General features: G+C 46.3%; 1 protein-coding gene across 10 annotated transcripts in view; it reads left to right on the plus strand.

The window, feature by feature from the left end:
- Positions 1 to 12287, plus strand: part of CRACDL (CRACD like) — a 135195-nt gene extending 122908 nt beyond the window's left edge. For 4 of the 10 annotated variants that reach the window (XM_046662360.1, XM_046662361.1, XM_046662359.1 and 1 more), the window contains exons 8-10: positions 9252 to 9439; positions 10481 to 10625; positions 11449 to 12287. In XM_046662360.1, the coding sequence (XP_046518316.1) occupies positions 9252 to 9439; positions 10481 to 10625; positions 11449 to 11591 (476 nt within the window). In that variant the 3' untranslated portion in view covers positions 11592 to 12287. The other 6 variants (XM_046662363.1, XM_046662364.1, XM_046662365.1 and 3 more) reach the window with 6 other exon arrangements.
- Positions 12288 to 13018: the final 731 nt, after the last annotated feature.

The following is a 13018-nucleotide window of genomic DNA, read 5'->3' on the forward strand; positions in this document are numbered from 1 at the left end:
AAAATCCCCCTGAACCCATTTGGCCCCGAAATCTTTTGGGGATATGGACGATGGTCTACCTTCTGTAGAGCTGTCCCTAAATGGGCCATAAGGATACAGGCAAGAAGTTCAATGGACTGGAAGGTTGCTCCCGCGGAGTCCAAGGCTGACAAGGTGTACAGATCCTCTGGAGATGAGAGAATCATTTGATGAGAAAGTTGTCCAGGAGGCGAAACTTTGTTGACATATGGAAGACAAACAACAAAATAGACAACAAATTGTAATAAGAAATATAAGCAGTATTAACCCAATGAATAAGGCTTTGACTGTGATCCAGAGACCTGGTCCTGACCAGGAGTTCAACCAATCATTTAGGGATAGGATAGGGTCAGACATGGATTTAATTTGGTGACTCACATCAGATAGGAAATTTGTTTAGGGCTTCCATGTGCCAGATGACACTTTCGATTCCTAATTGAGGAAGGAAAATTGAGGCAAGGTGATCATATCAGTGGAAGACAGAATGGGTCCAGCGTTGTCGTAGGTTGCGTAGGTTAGCAGGAGGAGATATAGTAAGTATAGTCCTAGCTTACATCCACACGAAGCCTAGGGTGCATCGTCCAATCTATCCAGGCAGCAGCCAAGGCCATAAGTGGGAGCCACATAACTGTTGAGTGCCGTTGGGGGCTAACCAACATATGCTGGGCCATCTATCCCAGTCAGTCCTAAACTAATCAGTGTTTTTTAAGGCTATGATATGAGAACACGTATAATGGGGAATTTGTCCCATAGGTCGGGTGCCATTAGGCCACGTATCACAAGTGTGATTGGTTTGTTCCCATCATAGAGTGACCTTTTGACTGAGTTGACCACTAGTAGGAGTGAGCCAAATATATTTGTCCCAACTTTGATGCAGTCCATCCTGTGTGTATCGATAGGTTGGGGACTTTACCTTTGGAACTTTTTGTTTATGATCCACCAGTGACAAGGCAAATTTAGTTAGTATTTGGGCAATAGAGTTGAAGAAAAAGGTTTGATTGTGGCCAGGGAGCTCCCAGGTATCAGAGACAGATGGCCACAAGGAGACATTATGATTAGTAATAGGTGAATCTTGTAGAAGAGAAGAAGTAGAATCTAATATCCATGAATGTGTACTATAGCTTCTACTGAAACATCATTTTTCTCTCTGAAATCATCCTCATTTTTACAAAAGATAGCCAAATTAAGATTAGTTTGCAAAATAAGTGTAGTTTCAGTAAAACTTGGTCCAATTATTTACATAAGTGCAGCAAGAATAGTAATTGATCATATAGGCTGTTTTACATCTGTTTTGCTGGAATTTTTTATGAGGAATCTCAGATTGAACTTTAAAGCCTCTTGAGGCCTGAAAAGCCAAGCCAAGGACTTGCCGTCAGATTTTGCCTGCAATACCTATAGATTTGGGTGGATTCCTGTCTTCTCGAGGTCCCCCAAAATATTTTGAGGTTCCTTGCATCTGCCAGATAAGTGAGCTTCCTTACTTACCTGGTAAGAGTGCTGGAATCTCTGTAAACAAGGTACCAGGCCAATATTTCCACGTGGCTTTATTCCAGAAAGTCAACCTTATTCCTCAAAAGTGGTATTGTCATATCTGAGTCTGTATGTTTCTCTCAAATGACATTCCAGTCAAAGGTTTGGTAATATAACCAATGTGTCCTGTTATAAGGAGAACAGATTCTTATTGAACTTATGCAAATAACTAAATAACCATACTCACTCACAAAGAGTTTTCAAATTCTGGAGGGATCAGGTAGGGAGAAAAAGATAAATGTTTCAGTTCTGCTCACAAAGGTATAATTTCAAATTGCTATAAGTCATAGTTAGCATAAGTTAGCATAAGAAAAAAGAAAGATTTCCTTAAATCTGAGAAAACAAAACAGAATGTCAAAAAATCAACAATATTTCAAACAAAAATTATAAAAAATGATAATCATCCTCATCAGTTCATACAGTCCTGTGTAATGGATTCTTGATCTTAATCTTCTGTTAGCAGTTTTATGAGGTCTCAGTGTCTCCATTAGAATTCTGTAATTTCTTACGCAGTTCAGTGTTACAATCTGGAAGTTTATCAGAAAACTGTATTTTAAAATTCTGTGTCAGAATCCTTTCCATGAATTTCTCTGAAGACGAAACATATTTGCAAAAGCAAAAAGCATCAGAGTAAAACAGCAACTATCTGCAAATGACAAAAGACTCAAAAGGGCAATTGACAAACTTGGCTACTTCTGTGACGTACAACACTTCTGTAGATGATAACTAGAATTGTGACTGATAACCAGGACAGATCAAAATTTTAGGAATGTTATATAATTTTAAAACACCTATATCAATAACATTTACCCACATAATACCACCTAGGAAAGTTTATCATTACTTATTTGACAATGCTTGCCATGTAGTTTAATAGACCAAATAAAAGTTTTCAAGTTTTTGGTTTTACAGAAGGTCCAGGTTCTGCTGAGGTCCAGCCTGAACTTAACCTCGACTTGGTGACAACAGAGGAGGTGACAAATGAAACAGACAAAGAAAGGAAAAGAAGAGATCAGGCCTCAGCCTCACGGCCTCTTCCCAAGGGTTATCAGGATGAGGGTCATACAACAGTTCCCGTGCTGGGGCACACAACACCGGCAGGACAGTTCACAAAATAAATCACAGGTCTCCTACCCTCATAACCGACTCAGCAGGTGCCTAAAATACTCAACGAGTCAACCACCAAGAGAGGGCACCCGACTTGGGGTCGCCAGGGTGGTCAGGCCCAGAAACCGAAGTGGGGGCTCCCAGGGGTGGAGCCTTTGACGCTTTAAAGATTTCTTTCTCGGTTGCAAAGCTCAAAAGGAGACCAAAATGGCCACTGTAACTTTGAGATGAAAGAAAAGAGTCCATTACCGTGAAAATCCCCCCTGAACCTGGGGTATCGTCCTACCCGTCGTTCCTCCTGTGGGGTTCCTGTAGTAAGGGGTGATGCGGGCCTCCCTCTGTATTGCATCCCTTGTATATCTTCCCTATTATGCCTGGCAGTGATAGGTGCCTGGTGAATGGTCTCAGAGCTAAAAGAATAGAGAAAAACTGAAGCATTTTCTGCTGGTCTGGGGATATTCTACCCAATTGCGTCCTGGAGCCATTCTCCCAAAAGGGGTTCCCATACTCAACCAAAGTTTTGGAGTTGGTACTTTCCTTGAACTGGAGTCCCGATTGGGACTTTCCTGTGGTTCAGAGTGTGGTCAGGAGCCATAGGGAGGGATTCCAATCCAGCCTTAGGAAAAGAAACCTGCCTCGGGAGTCTTGGACATTGGCAACCATCCTAATGACTTAAGTGGTCGACCCGTGCCCATGTGAAATTTATATATTAGAGATAGGATTAGGAAGGAATGGATTAATTCATTCTTCATGACCCTTAGGCTTAAGGTACTGATTCTCTTTGTGCTGAATGCCATGATTTGCCCCATAGAGTAGCCATGGGCAGCAAACTTGGATTCATACAGCTGTCCGAGAAAGTTCCTGATGGAGAAATGAATTTAGATCCATCCTTGAAAAAGAGGAAGGCACAAGGAAGAAAAAGCGCACTTACCAGAACATAAGCTCACAAGCCAATGAAGCAAGACCCCCATATGGGCCACCAGAAGAAATGATGTGGGGTCAGCGAGCCAAGGAGTCGAAAGAAAGATTTCTTGGACTCTCAAGGTCTGGCAGTAGTGCTCTTTTATTCAGAGAATAGCATGGAGTAGCATGGGGACAGGACCCCTGGGCAGTGAAGGGCTGCGACATGGGGGCAGGACCCCTGGGCAGTGAAGAGCTGCAATGGGTTGAGGGTAGGGCTAAATTTATAAGGCATAGGTATGTGAGTTATTTCTTTACAAGACAAAGGAAAGATGATGAAAAAAATCGTTAAAATGATATGAGTGCAGGTGGGATCTGGTTATTGGATGGTCCTATAACTTTGGATAAGAATCAGATCAGGTCAGGTCAGGACATGCTGTGCTTTGCGGAGGATGATACAGATGGGTATGTAGGCAAGGACGCCTTGGGCTTTTCTCCCTGGGGCAGTCTTGATCCTCATCAGTAGGTACTGCTGTTTTCCTCATTTTACACTGAAATCCAGTCACAAAGAGTTTCTGGAATTTGCCCAAGAGCACGTTGCTGGCCTGAGGCCTTAACTCTAGAGTAGGAGGCCCCAGGGCTACATCATGAGCCTCTCTGTTGCACGGCCCCAGGCAGGAAGTGGTCCTCATAACCGCAGCCCAGTGAACCAACCCAGAGAGCAGGAGCTCTTAGAAATTAATGCTTGAGCAATAAATATACTTTCAAACTAAATCCTTCAGGTTGGGGAGCATGTTAAGATGAAGGATGGAGTCTGGAGAAAAGCAAACTTATAAACTCCTCAGAGTCTCCCCATTTGAAGTCATCATGTCTTTACAAAAACAAAAAAAATTATTTTCCCTGATCAAAAGTTGTCTTCATATGAAATTAAATTATTTAGGATGAGCCTTGTGGCTGTTACAGCTTCCCGCATCTGAAGCATTCTGCCTTCGGAAAGTTTCGGTCTACATATGCTGCCTTTCTTTCCAGGGCACTTGTGTTGTGGGGAGTCAGTTTCTTCCAGACTCTCAGTAAAGGGGGTCACACAGATACAGACGTGAATTGCTGGCTTCCTGTGCATGAGAAATGCTGCTGGGCTGTTCCTTGCAAACCCAGGCCCACCTGATAGCTTAAACCTGTTGTCATGTTGGGAGGAGAAATTGAGATGTCAGAGCCCTTTAGCCAAATCCCCAGGAGATGACGGTTATCTGTGTGTTGAAGCAGAAAGAGGTGAACGAAGAATTGTTTTCAACTCCTTTTGTTTAGTCTGATACCACATCTACGTGATCCTGGGATTAGTGACATTTTGAACGTGTTTAATCTCAGAAGCTGTTTTGTGGTGGAACCTTACCCTAAATGTTTCTGCTATAGAGCTGTCCCATTGTAGGGTCTTTGGCCCCTGAACCCTGCCTCATCTCCACAGTCCCTGTCTTCGTTCTCCTCTCCTTCCCTCCCCTTGTGGAGTATGGCACACACCCCACAGCCCTTAACCCCACTGTGGGTACTAAGTGCAAGGGATGGGGGTGCAGATCAGGGTGGCCGCCTAGGCCTTCTGTCACAGAGCAGAATGGCTTATCACCCAGTGCTCTCTGCCTGTGCTCACCTGCTTACCGGTAGGTTACACGAGACCCCAGGTGGAATCTCAGGCCTCTCGGAACCATAGGAGAAAGCTGCTGTAGTGGCTTTTGTCCCTTCTTTGTGGTGTCTGGAACCCCGTCCACCACCCCTGCACCCTCCACCCATGAGGCTGGCCCTGGGCAGTCCTTAGAAAGGGTCTGGAGGTCTCAGCTCTGGCCCATTTGCATTCCTGATGAGGAAGAAAGTGGGAAAGGGGAGTACAGAATATAAGGAAAGACCACCACTCAGTGAAAAGAAGTGGGAACCAAAAGATATAGAAACAGTTGGTGAAAGATCTTGGCCATGTGCCTGGCCCAGCCCTTGGGGCCACTGTGATTGTGAGTTGCTTTGTCCCACGCTGGCACAGCCTGGCCCCACTGTCATGCTCACTCATTCCTCTGGGTCTGCCCATGAACACAGACACATGTACACATACACACGCAAAGTACAGCCCGAAATATTGCATCACAGACAGGCAACGTGGCAAGTGACCCCCCCCATGCTGGGGATGAAATCTGGATGTAAGGAAAAGGAAAGTCACCTCCTGCCAAGCTGAGCCTGGTTGTATCGTTTACAGGACTGCAGTTCCCATGAGCAAACAGGAAGAAAGAATAGGACTTGCCTCAGTTCCCTGAGATGTCAGCCTCAAGCCTGGCCCATGGAGGTCCCCAGCCTCGGTCCACCCTTGGGGCCCCCAGTCTCGCTCTAGGGCCACCTCTCACTGTGGTCCCCAGGAACGCCACATGTTCCCTGTTCCGTATGATCTTCTCCAGTGATTTTTAAAATACTTTTTTTTGGCTCTGATAGGGTAATCAAGTGCATGGCATAGGAATTGACTAGAGCTATGTCATGTGACATGAGCGCCAAGCGCTCCACACTGGGCTGCAAGCAGGCTGAGAGCCAGCCTGAGGGGCCCTTTGAGGGGCCGGGGCTGCCTTGGTGTTTCACAACTACCATTCTGCCTCTAGTTTAAACCCTGGGATGGAAATTTCCTGTCCATGTACACTTAGTCTGGACAGAATTACTCAGATGATCTTGTTGACTGAGGGAGTGAGTTTAACCCAGGAGTGAAACCCCTCTCTCCATCTGCCTGGGGTGTGGCAAAGGTGCCTGACCAGCATGCACTGGGCAGAGCTGAGAGGACAGCACAGCCAGGCATCGTGGGCCAGGAGAGTGGTGACTGGTCACTGAGTGTGAAGAAAAGACCGAAGAAGAAGTGAAAGGAACCTTGTAAGAAAAGTCCAGAAAGACAGAGACTCTGAGGACTCTCTGGATGAGGGATTGAGAAGGAGGGATGAGAAATGCAGACTTCCTATATAAAACGTGCAACCACCCAGCACCTTCATGTGCCAGGCAGTCACCGGGCTCTCTGGACAAGAAATAAAATATAAAATTACGTTGTAAGTGAGTTAGTAGTAGAACAGTAGCTGGCACGTCGTCCATGGCTTGTGTTTGTTAAATAAGTAAGAAGTTCTAATGACCAAAAGCATATGTCAGTGGGGCAGATGGTGAGCCAGCAAGTATTTCTAGTACCAAACGGTGGGGTAAATTTCTCAAGAGAGTCACAAAGAATTAGAGCGGGAGCATGTCCAGCTAGTCTGACCAGAGCAGGCTTCGTGGAGGAGGTGGCATCAGGCAGGGCCATCCCAGGGGGGCAAGCAGGGATGATTCCGGAACAGGGTGTCCAGTCCCTCGTCACCTCCCCTGGACCGTGGCCACAGCCTCCCTCCGCACCTCCCAGCCTCCCATCCCTCCCCAGTGAGACTTAGCGTCCACAGCACCTGTGGTTTAAGCCCCGTGACTCCACATTATGGACGGGAAAAAGGCCAGGAAGACCCTTCTCAGTGGGCCCCACCTGCCCTTCAGCCCTCTGGGCTGGGCTGCCCACAGTTCTGCCTTCTGCCCCCGGAGGCCTTTCCTTGCTCCTCTGCTCAGCCTGGAAGAAAGGTTGGTTCTCCTTCTCCAGGTCCCACCCCAACAGCACCCTCACCCCCTACCCACTGGTGTTAGGCCCTGTGTCCACACAGCACTTGGTAAACGGTAGTGCTTTCCAGTTTCCACCATGGTTACTTGTTTGTACAGAGCCTCTTCCGCTAGACTTTGAGCTTTTTGAAGGAACAATTTGTTGTTTATTTTTCCACCTAGCATTTAACGCAGTCATTGGCCGTAGCAAACACTGAATGAATGAATGAAAGGAAGGAAGGAAGGGAGTTAGAAGGGAAGAAAGAAAATGTGGAGCAGGGGAGTAGAAATGTTGGACTCTGGCTAAGAACAGAAAGTAGGGCTGATTGTACATTTGGAAGTAATCTGAGCAAATGTGAGTGTTGAAATCAGGAATGGAACACAGAGAACATTTTGGGAAGAAGAGATGAAGGCTAAGGGTTGGAGACAGGAGGAGTGCCCAGGTTTAGGAGCAGGTGTCTGACAAGGACATGGAGAGGGCTCCCCCAAGGAGGACAAGCGCCCCCAGTGGGGTTGTGTGGGCGCAGCAGAGCTGCAGGGGGCGTGGCGCAGGTTGAGAACGGGAAGGACCCCGGGATCGGTGGTTCAGTGGGTGGGCCAATGGAGAGAGCAGTGTTGATGTTATGGCTGGGTCAGGAATTAGCCGAAGAGACACAGGCAGAGGCTGTTTGAGCTGTGGGTAGACGAGAATGGAGAAGTGGAGCTTCAAGGAGACGGCCAGGCTCAGCGGAGACATTTTCCTTTGAGCTGGAGACCCAGGCATTTTGCACAGCAGCAGGGAAGAAGTCAGTGGCCAGGGAGAGCCAGAAGAGGCAGGAAGGGACAGGGATGAGTCAAAGAGATGGAGTGGAGTTGCCAGGGGACCAGTGGGGTGGAGTCCTCCAGGAGCAGCCAGGAGAATAGCAGAGCCATTCCCAGCTACAGGCCAAGGAGAGGTCAGTGGGTGTGAAGCCAAAGGCGCTTCTCAGTTCTGCCAGGAGACTAAAGCTGCAGAGCAGTGGCTCCTGTCCCTGCCCCTCCTTGGTGTCCAGGGGACTGAGAGAAAAGGACTCCAGGTTGAAATGGAGGCAGAAGCAAAAACAAATAGAGTAATATCCTATACACGCCGGAGCAAGGGGTGGCGTAGGTCAGGCCACAGAGAACCATGACACTAACTCGTCCTGGACATCTGCATGTGTTGCTGTGAGCTGGGCGCCGCCTTCAGCAGGCTGACCAAGGTGCACCGGGGAGAAGGGAAACAGGCAAGGGCCAGGGGTCGGGGTGTGCAAATAGGCTTCTGTCTGCTCCGTGTGGGGGCAGGCACACGCACACATCCAGAGAGGCGGGCTCGTGGGGGACCTCTGGGCTCAGTGTACTTCTGATATGCCTGTGAGAAGCCACTTATTTAATCCAGAGGTTTCCTTGTAAAAAAGAAGCTCGCTTCTTTTTTCTGTTGATGAAAGTAATAAATTCTCATCACAGAAAATATGAAAATACAGTAGAGTTGAAAAGTAAGGTGGAAAATGACCCACAGTTTTACTACCCAGAGATGAGCACAGCGAACATGGAAGAAAATCCAACAGAACGTTAAGGTTTTAAAGGCGCTATTTCTCTTCTCTCTAGAATGTTAAGGAAAACAACTGTGGCTGGTTTTGGTGTCACCCCTACAAAGGGAAGGTGATGCTTACAGTTTTTTAAAGAAAAGAGAATAATAGTGTTTGTACAACTTCCAAGCAAATTGGGAATCAGGTAGTTTGTGCTGGTCCAAAATGGCAGGCTTGTGTGGAAGAAACCTTGTATATTTGTGTACTTTTGTCTCATTCCAGAAACTATGCTGTAGGAGGACGTTGGCTTTAAAGTGTGCACATAGGAGCTGTTGCACTTAAGTTTTTGTGGCTCAGACTAGAGGAGCATAATCTCTTCGATGCGTCTTTAAATGAGAAAACAAAGTCCCCTGAAGAAAAGTAGTCGTCTCCCTAGAGAGGCTCCCAGACCCCTCCCCCTCTTGCCCCTGCAGAGTGCTCTCTGTCGGGGAGAAGCCAAAGGTGAGACTAAAGAGGGGCTAGGACTAGGAGGTAACCTTGTGTCTTTACCCGCAGAGAAGGGCTTGCCTCCCGCAGCAGCGGAGCCCGGAGCCGAGGGCCAGCCTGCGCCACCCTGGATCACCATGGCTCGGCAGAAGCGGCGAGGTGCCCCGGAGCAGCCTCCCAACCAGGAAGACAGGCCTGGGGCCCGGCCCCTGAAGTCGGAAGTAGGAAAGCAAGCCAAGGCACCGGAGAGAGCCCAGGTGCTTAGAGCAAACACTGTCTGTCTGTGCAGGTGCAGGAGAGAGCAGCTGGCTGGGCTGGGGGCCGCGCGCCCGCGATGCCCATCCATCCTGCATGGTCATTGCTGAGACCATTGCCTCTGATGACGGCTGCTGTCTGCCGTTTGCATGGGTCGGGCTGTTAGGGAGGCAGACAAGCGGATGGATCTCTTAGGCAGTGGAGACAGCTCTCTGCTCCCTGCCTCCTAGGCAGTGCAGCTGAGCATCTGAAGAAACGGCACAGGGTTAAAGTAACTTCTTGGCTAGACACACTGTAACCATGTCCACATCCCCATCTCAGCTCACTGCACAGTGATGGACGAGCCCTGTTTTTGCTGCTATGCTGGCCATTTGCTGGGGCTCCTTTTTCCTCACTTAGGACTGCAGAGCTGGAACCCAGGGTTCCATTTGGCACTCTGGACTGAAGACAACCTTCTCAAACCCAAACAGCTATGCTTAGAAGCAGGCTGAGGCTAGCAGCTTTTGTATTCCCCCAGTGCCCACCACGGTAAACCCATAAGCATATGTCAGCCATGTGGGGAATGAGCCTGAGCTGCAGTAGGACCTGCTTCCCTTCGTTTTAACCAAAACCTCGATTGTACCCACACTTGAAAACCCTCCTGCATGCTTAGGGAGTTTACAAGACAAGTATTAACCAGTGATCCCAGTTTGGGGCATCATACCAAGCATCCTAAAAATCTCCAAATTATTTCCAAACACAATTCATTTTGACTTTGAAATGGAACCCCTGCCATCCAACATCTGGGGCCGAGGCCAGGTGTGGGAGAGAGCAGACATTAGGACGCCCTTGTATGCACAGCCTGAGGCCCCCCACTAGCATGAGCTCCAGTATCCTGAAGGCTCAACATCAGGGAGTACACAAATGAGAGCTCCCAAGAAAGTGCCAGCGACAGGATTCATGTTGGCAGAGACACCCTGTGGCTCATTACCGTTGGTCACCTTTGCCCCCATCTGAGTCTCAGGTGACCAGACAACATGTGTTCCCTTCTTGTGTCCTAATAGGAGCCCATGAAGCAAGCCGACTTTGTCCGCAGCAAATCTTTCCTGATAGCCCCTGCTAAGCCATCTGTGGACCGGAGGGAGGGGATGAGGCTCCGTCTCCAGGAGGGGCTGCAAAGAGGGATCTCATTGTCCCATCAGAACTTGGGTATGAGACCTGCAGATGTTACCGAACGCCTTGAAATACGTTTCCGGGATTGGTCTTGCTTTTTTTATTTTGTTTTTCTGAATGACTTGCTGCATTGATTTTTTGAACAGCTTTTATTGAGATATCATTGACATGGCATAAAACTCATCCATTTTAAATGTACAATTCAGTGAGTAAATGTTGACAATGAGTGTTTGTTTACGAGTTGTACAACCATCACGATCCAATTTCAGAACCTTTCCCTCACCCTAAAAGGCAACCTCATGCCCATTTACAGTCGTTCACCATTCCCACCCCCAGCTCTAGGCAACCACTAATCTACTCTGTCTCTATATATTACCTTTTTTGGACATTTCTCATAAATGGAATCATAAAATAAGTGTTCTTTTGCATCTGGCTTCTTTCACTGAGCATGATGTTTTTACATTCATCTCCGTTGTTGCGTGTATCTATATTTTTTATTTATTTTTCATTGTGGCAAAATAAACATAAAATTTACTGTCTTAACCATTTTTAAGTCTACAGGTCTGCAGTGTTAAGAATATTCACACTGTTGTGCCACCAGCCTCCAGAGTTCCTGCAGTTTTTTTCTGGGAAAATCTCTCACCTCTCTGCCTTGCTGGAACTGTCTGAACTGCTCTTAAGTCTTTTTATCACATAAATTATTCTATACCTAAATCTTCTTTACATGGTTACACATTGATGGATTTTATCTTTGAGACCACAGTTGAGACCTTAATGTATATTTTAAAGAAAAGCAAGAGGCTTAAGTGGAAATCCAAACTCACCGGTCATGTTTCTGTTTGTTTTGTCGTCTTTCCAGCAGCTCAGTCTGCAATAATGATGGAGAAAGAATTGCATCAGCTGAAGAGAGCCAGTTACGCCAGTACAGATCAGCCATCCTGGATGGAACTTGCCAGAAAGAAATCTCAAGCTTGGAGTGACATGCCCCAAATTATAAAATAGGTTGACAGTGTGCTGATAAAGAATGTCCACTACTTTGACGGGTCACTAAGTTAAAAACTGCCGCTAAATCAAGGCAAGCAAACCATGAAACTTAAGAGTGATTTTGTCATCAAGTTATGGGAGAGCAAGCTCGGGGAAGAGGAAGGAACCAGGCAAACAAGGAGAATAGACACACAGCCACAGGCCTGGGCCAGAGGTGCCCGCGAACAAGAACACCATTGAAAAGGGCCAGGAACAAGGTCCTGTGCCCAAAGGTATGAATGTGAGTCTTTCAGAATTCCCTTGATAAACGGGGCCTGGACAAGGAAGAAAATGGAAATGAAATGCTGACGCATAACTGGGACACACCTCCAAGGCCAGAAGAGAGGGCATTCCGGGAGAACGTGTGTCTGTGCTTCCACCTGAAATCCGCTTGCGTCTCTGGTCGTCGTCTTGCCTGTCGATCCCATCTTCTCCTTTCATGTTTACTATTAGGCATGATGTTTATGGTAAAACAGGGATGCCATTTTCAAGAGCAGCTATAAAACCATCAGTTTTCCTGAAGATAGCCACTCTAAGAAGGAGCAGAAGGAACATAGCAGAGTTCATCAGTTCATAGACTGTTTCCAAAAATGATTTTTAAATTTTTCCACTAGGCATCTGTGTCCTTAACCATTGCACAATGCATTGCCTGTTCAATAAAAGGTTTTAACCATGCTTCTGTCCCATGTGTAAATGTTATTCTACTCACATTTAGAGAATGTGCTCCAGCACTGAGTTAAATGCAACGTATGGAGTTTCACTTAATATATAGCTCGTTTAATATCTCAGTCGGAGTTTGGGTTTTTGAGAATTTTTTTTCCAATAAAATTTTGGTGTCCAGTTTTGGAAATGAGAAGATAATGTAAATTTCTTTCTCTTTACATCTATTTGGTACAACATATTAAAAATGTAAAATTCCCTTAAAAGTTGCAATTCTTTAGCATCTAATAAATCTAACCTGCACATTTCTCTTCTTTTTATTGAGGTAACATTGGTTTATAACATTGTATAAATTTCAGGCGTACATCGTTATATTTCAATTTCTTTGTAGGTTACATCATGTTCACCACCCAAAGACTAATTACCATCCTTCACCATACACATAACTTGCACATTTCTACTGAAAACTGGGTTATCAGTGCATTAGCCAGGATGACTCATGAATGCAGAATGTGAAGAAGCCAGCAGAGGAGGAGCATATATTTGAGATCTCAGAATTGTGTCTCAGTTACATAATACCTCTATTTTTAAAAACATTTCCAATTTGTTCCTTTGAACAAGCTAATCTCCGTGGGAATGTGTATATGGCTGGGGACATTTACCCATCAGAATCAGTCAGGCCTCATGTATATTATAATATGATTTTGTATACCCTAAGTTCTGCTACTTTTACTGTATTTTCCATG

This window comes from Equus quagga, chromosome 5, assembly GCF_021613505.1.
Source record: "Equus quagga isolate Etosha38 chromosome 5, UCLA_HA_Equagga_1.0, whole genome shotgun sequence".
In the NCBI taxonomy this organism is placed as follows: Eukaryota; Metazoa; Chordata; class Mammalia; order Perissodactyla; family Equidae; genus Equus; species Equus quagga.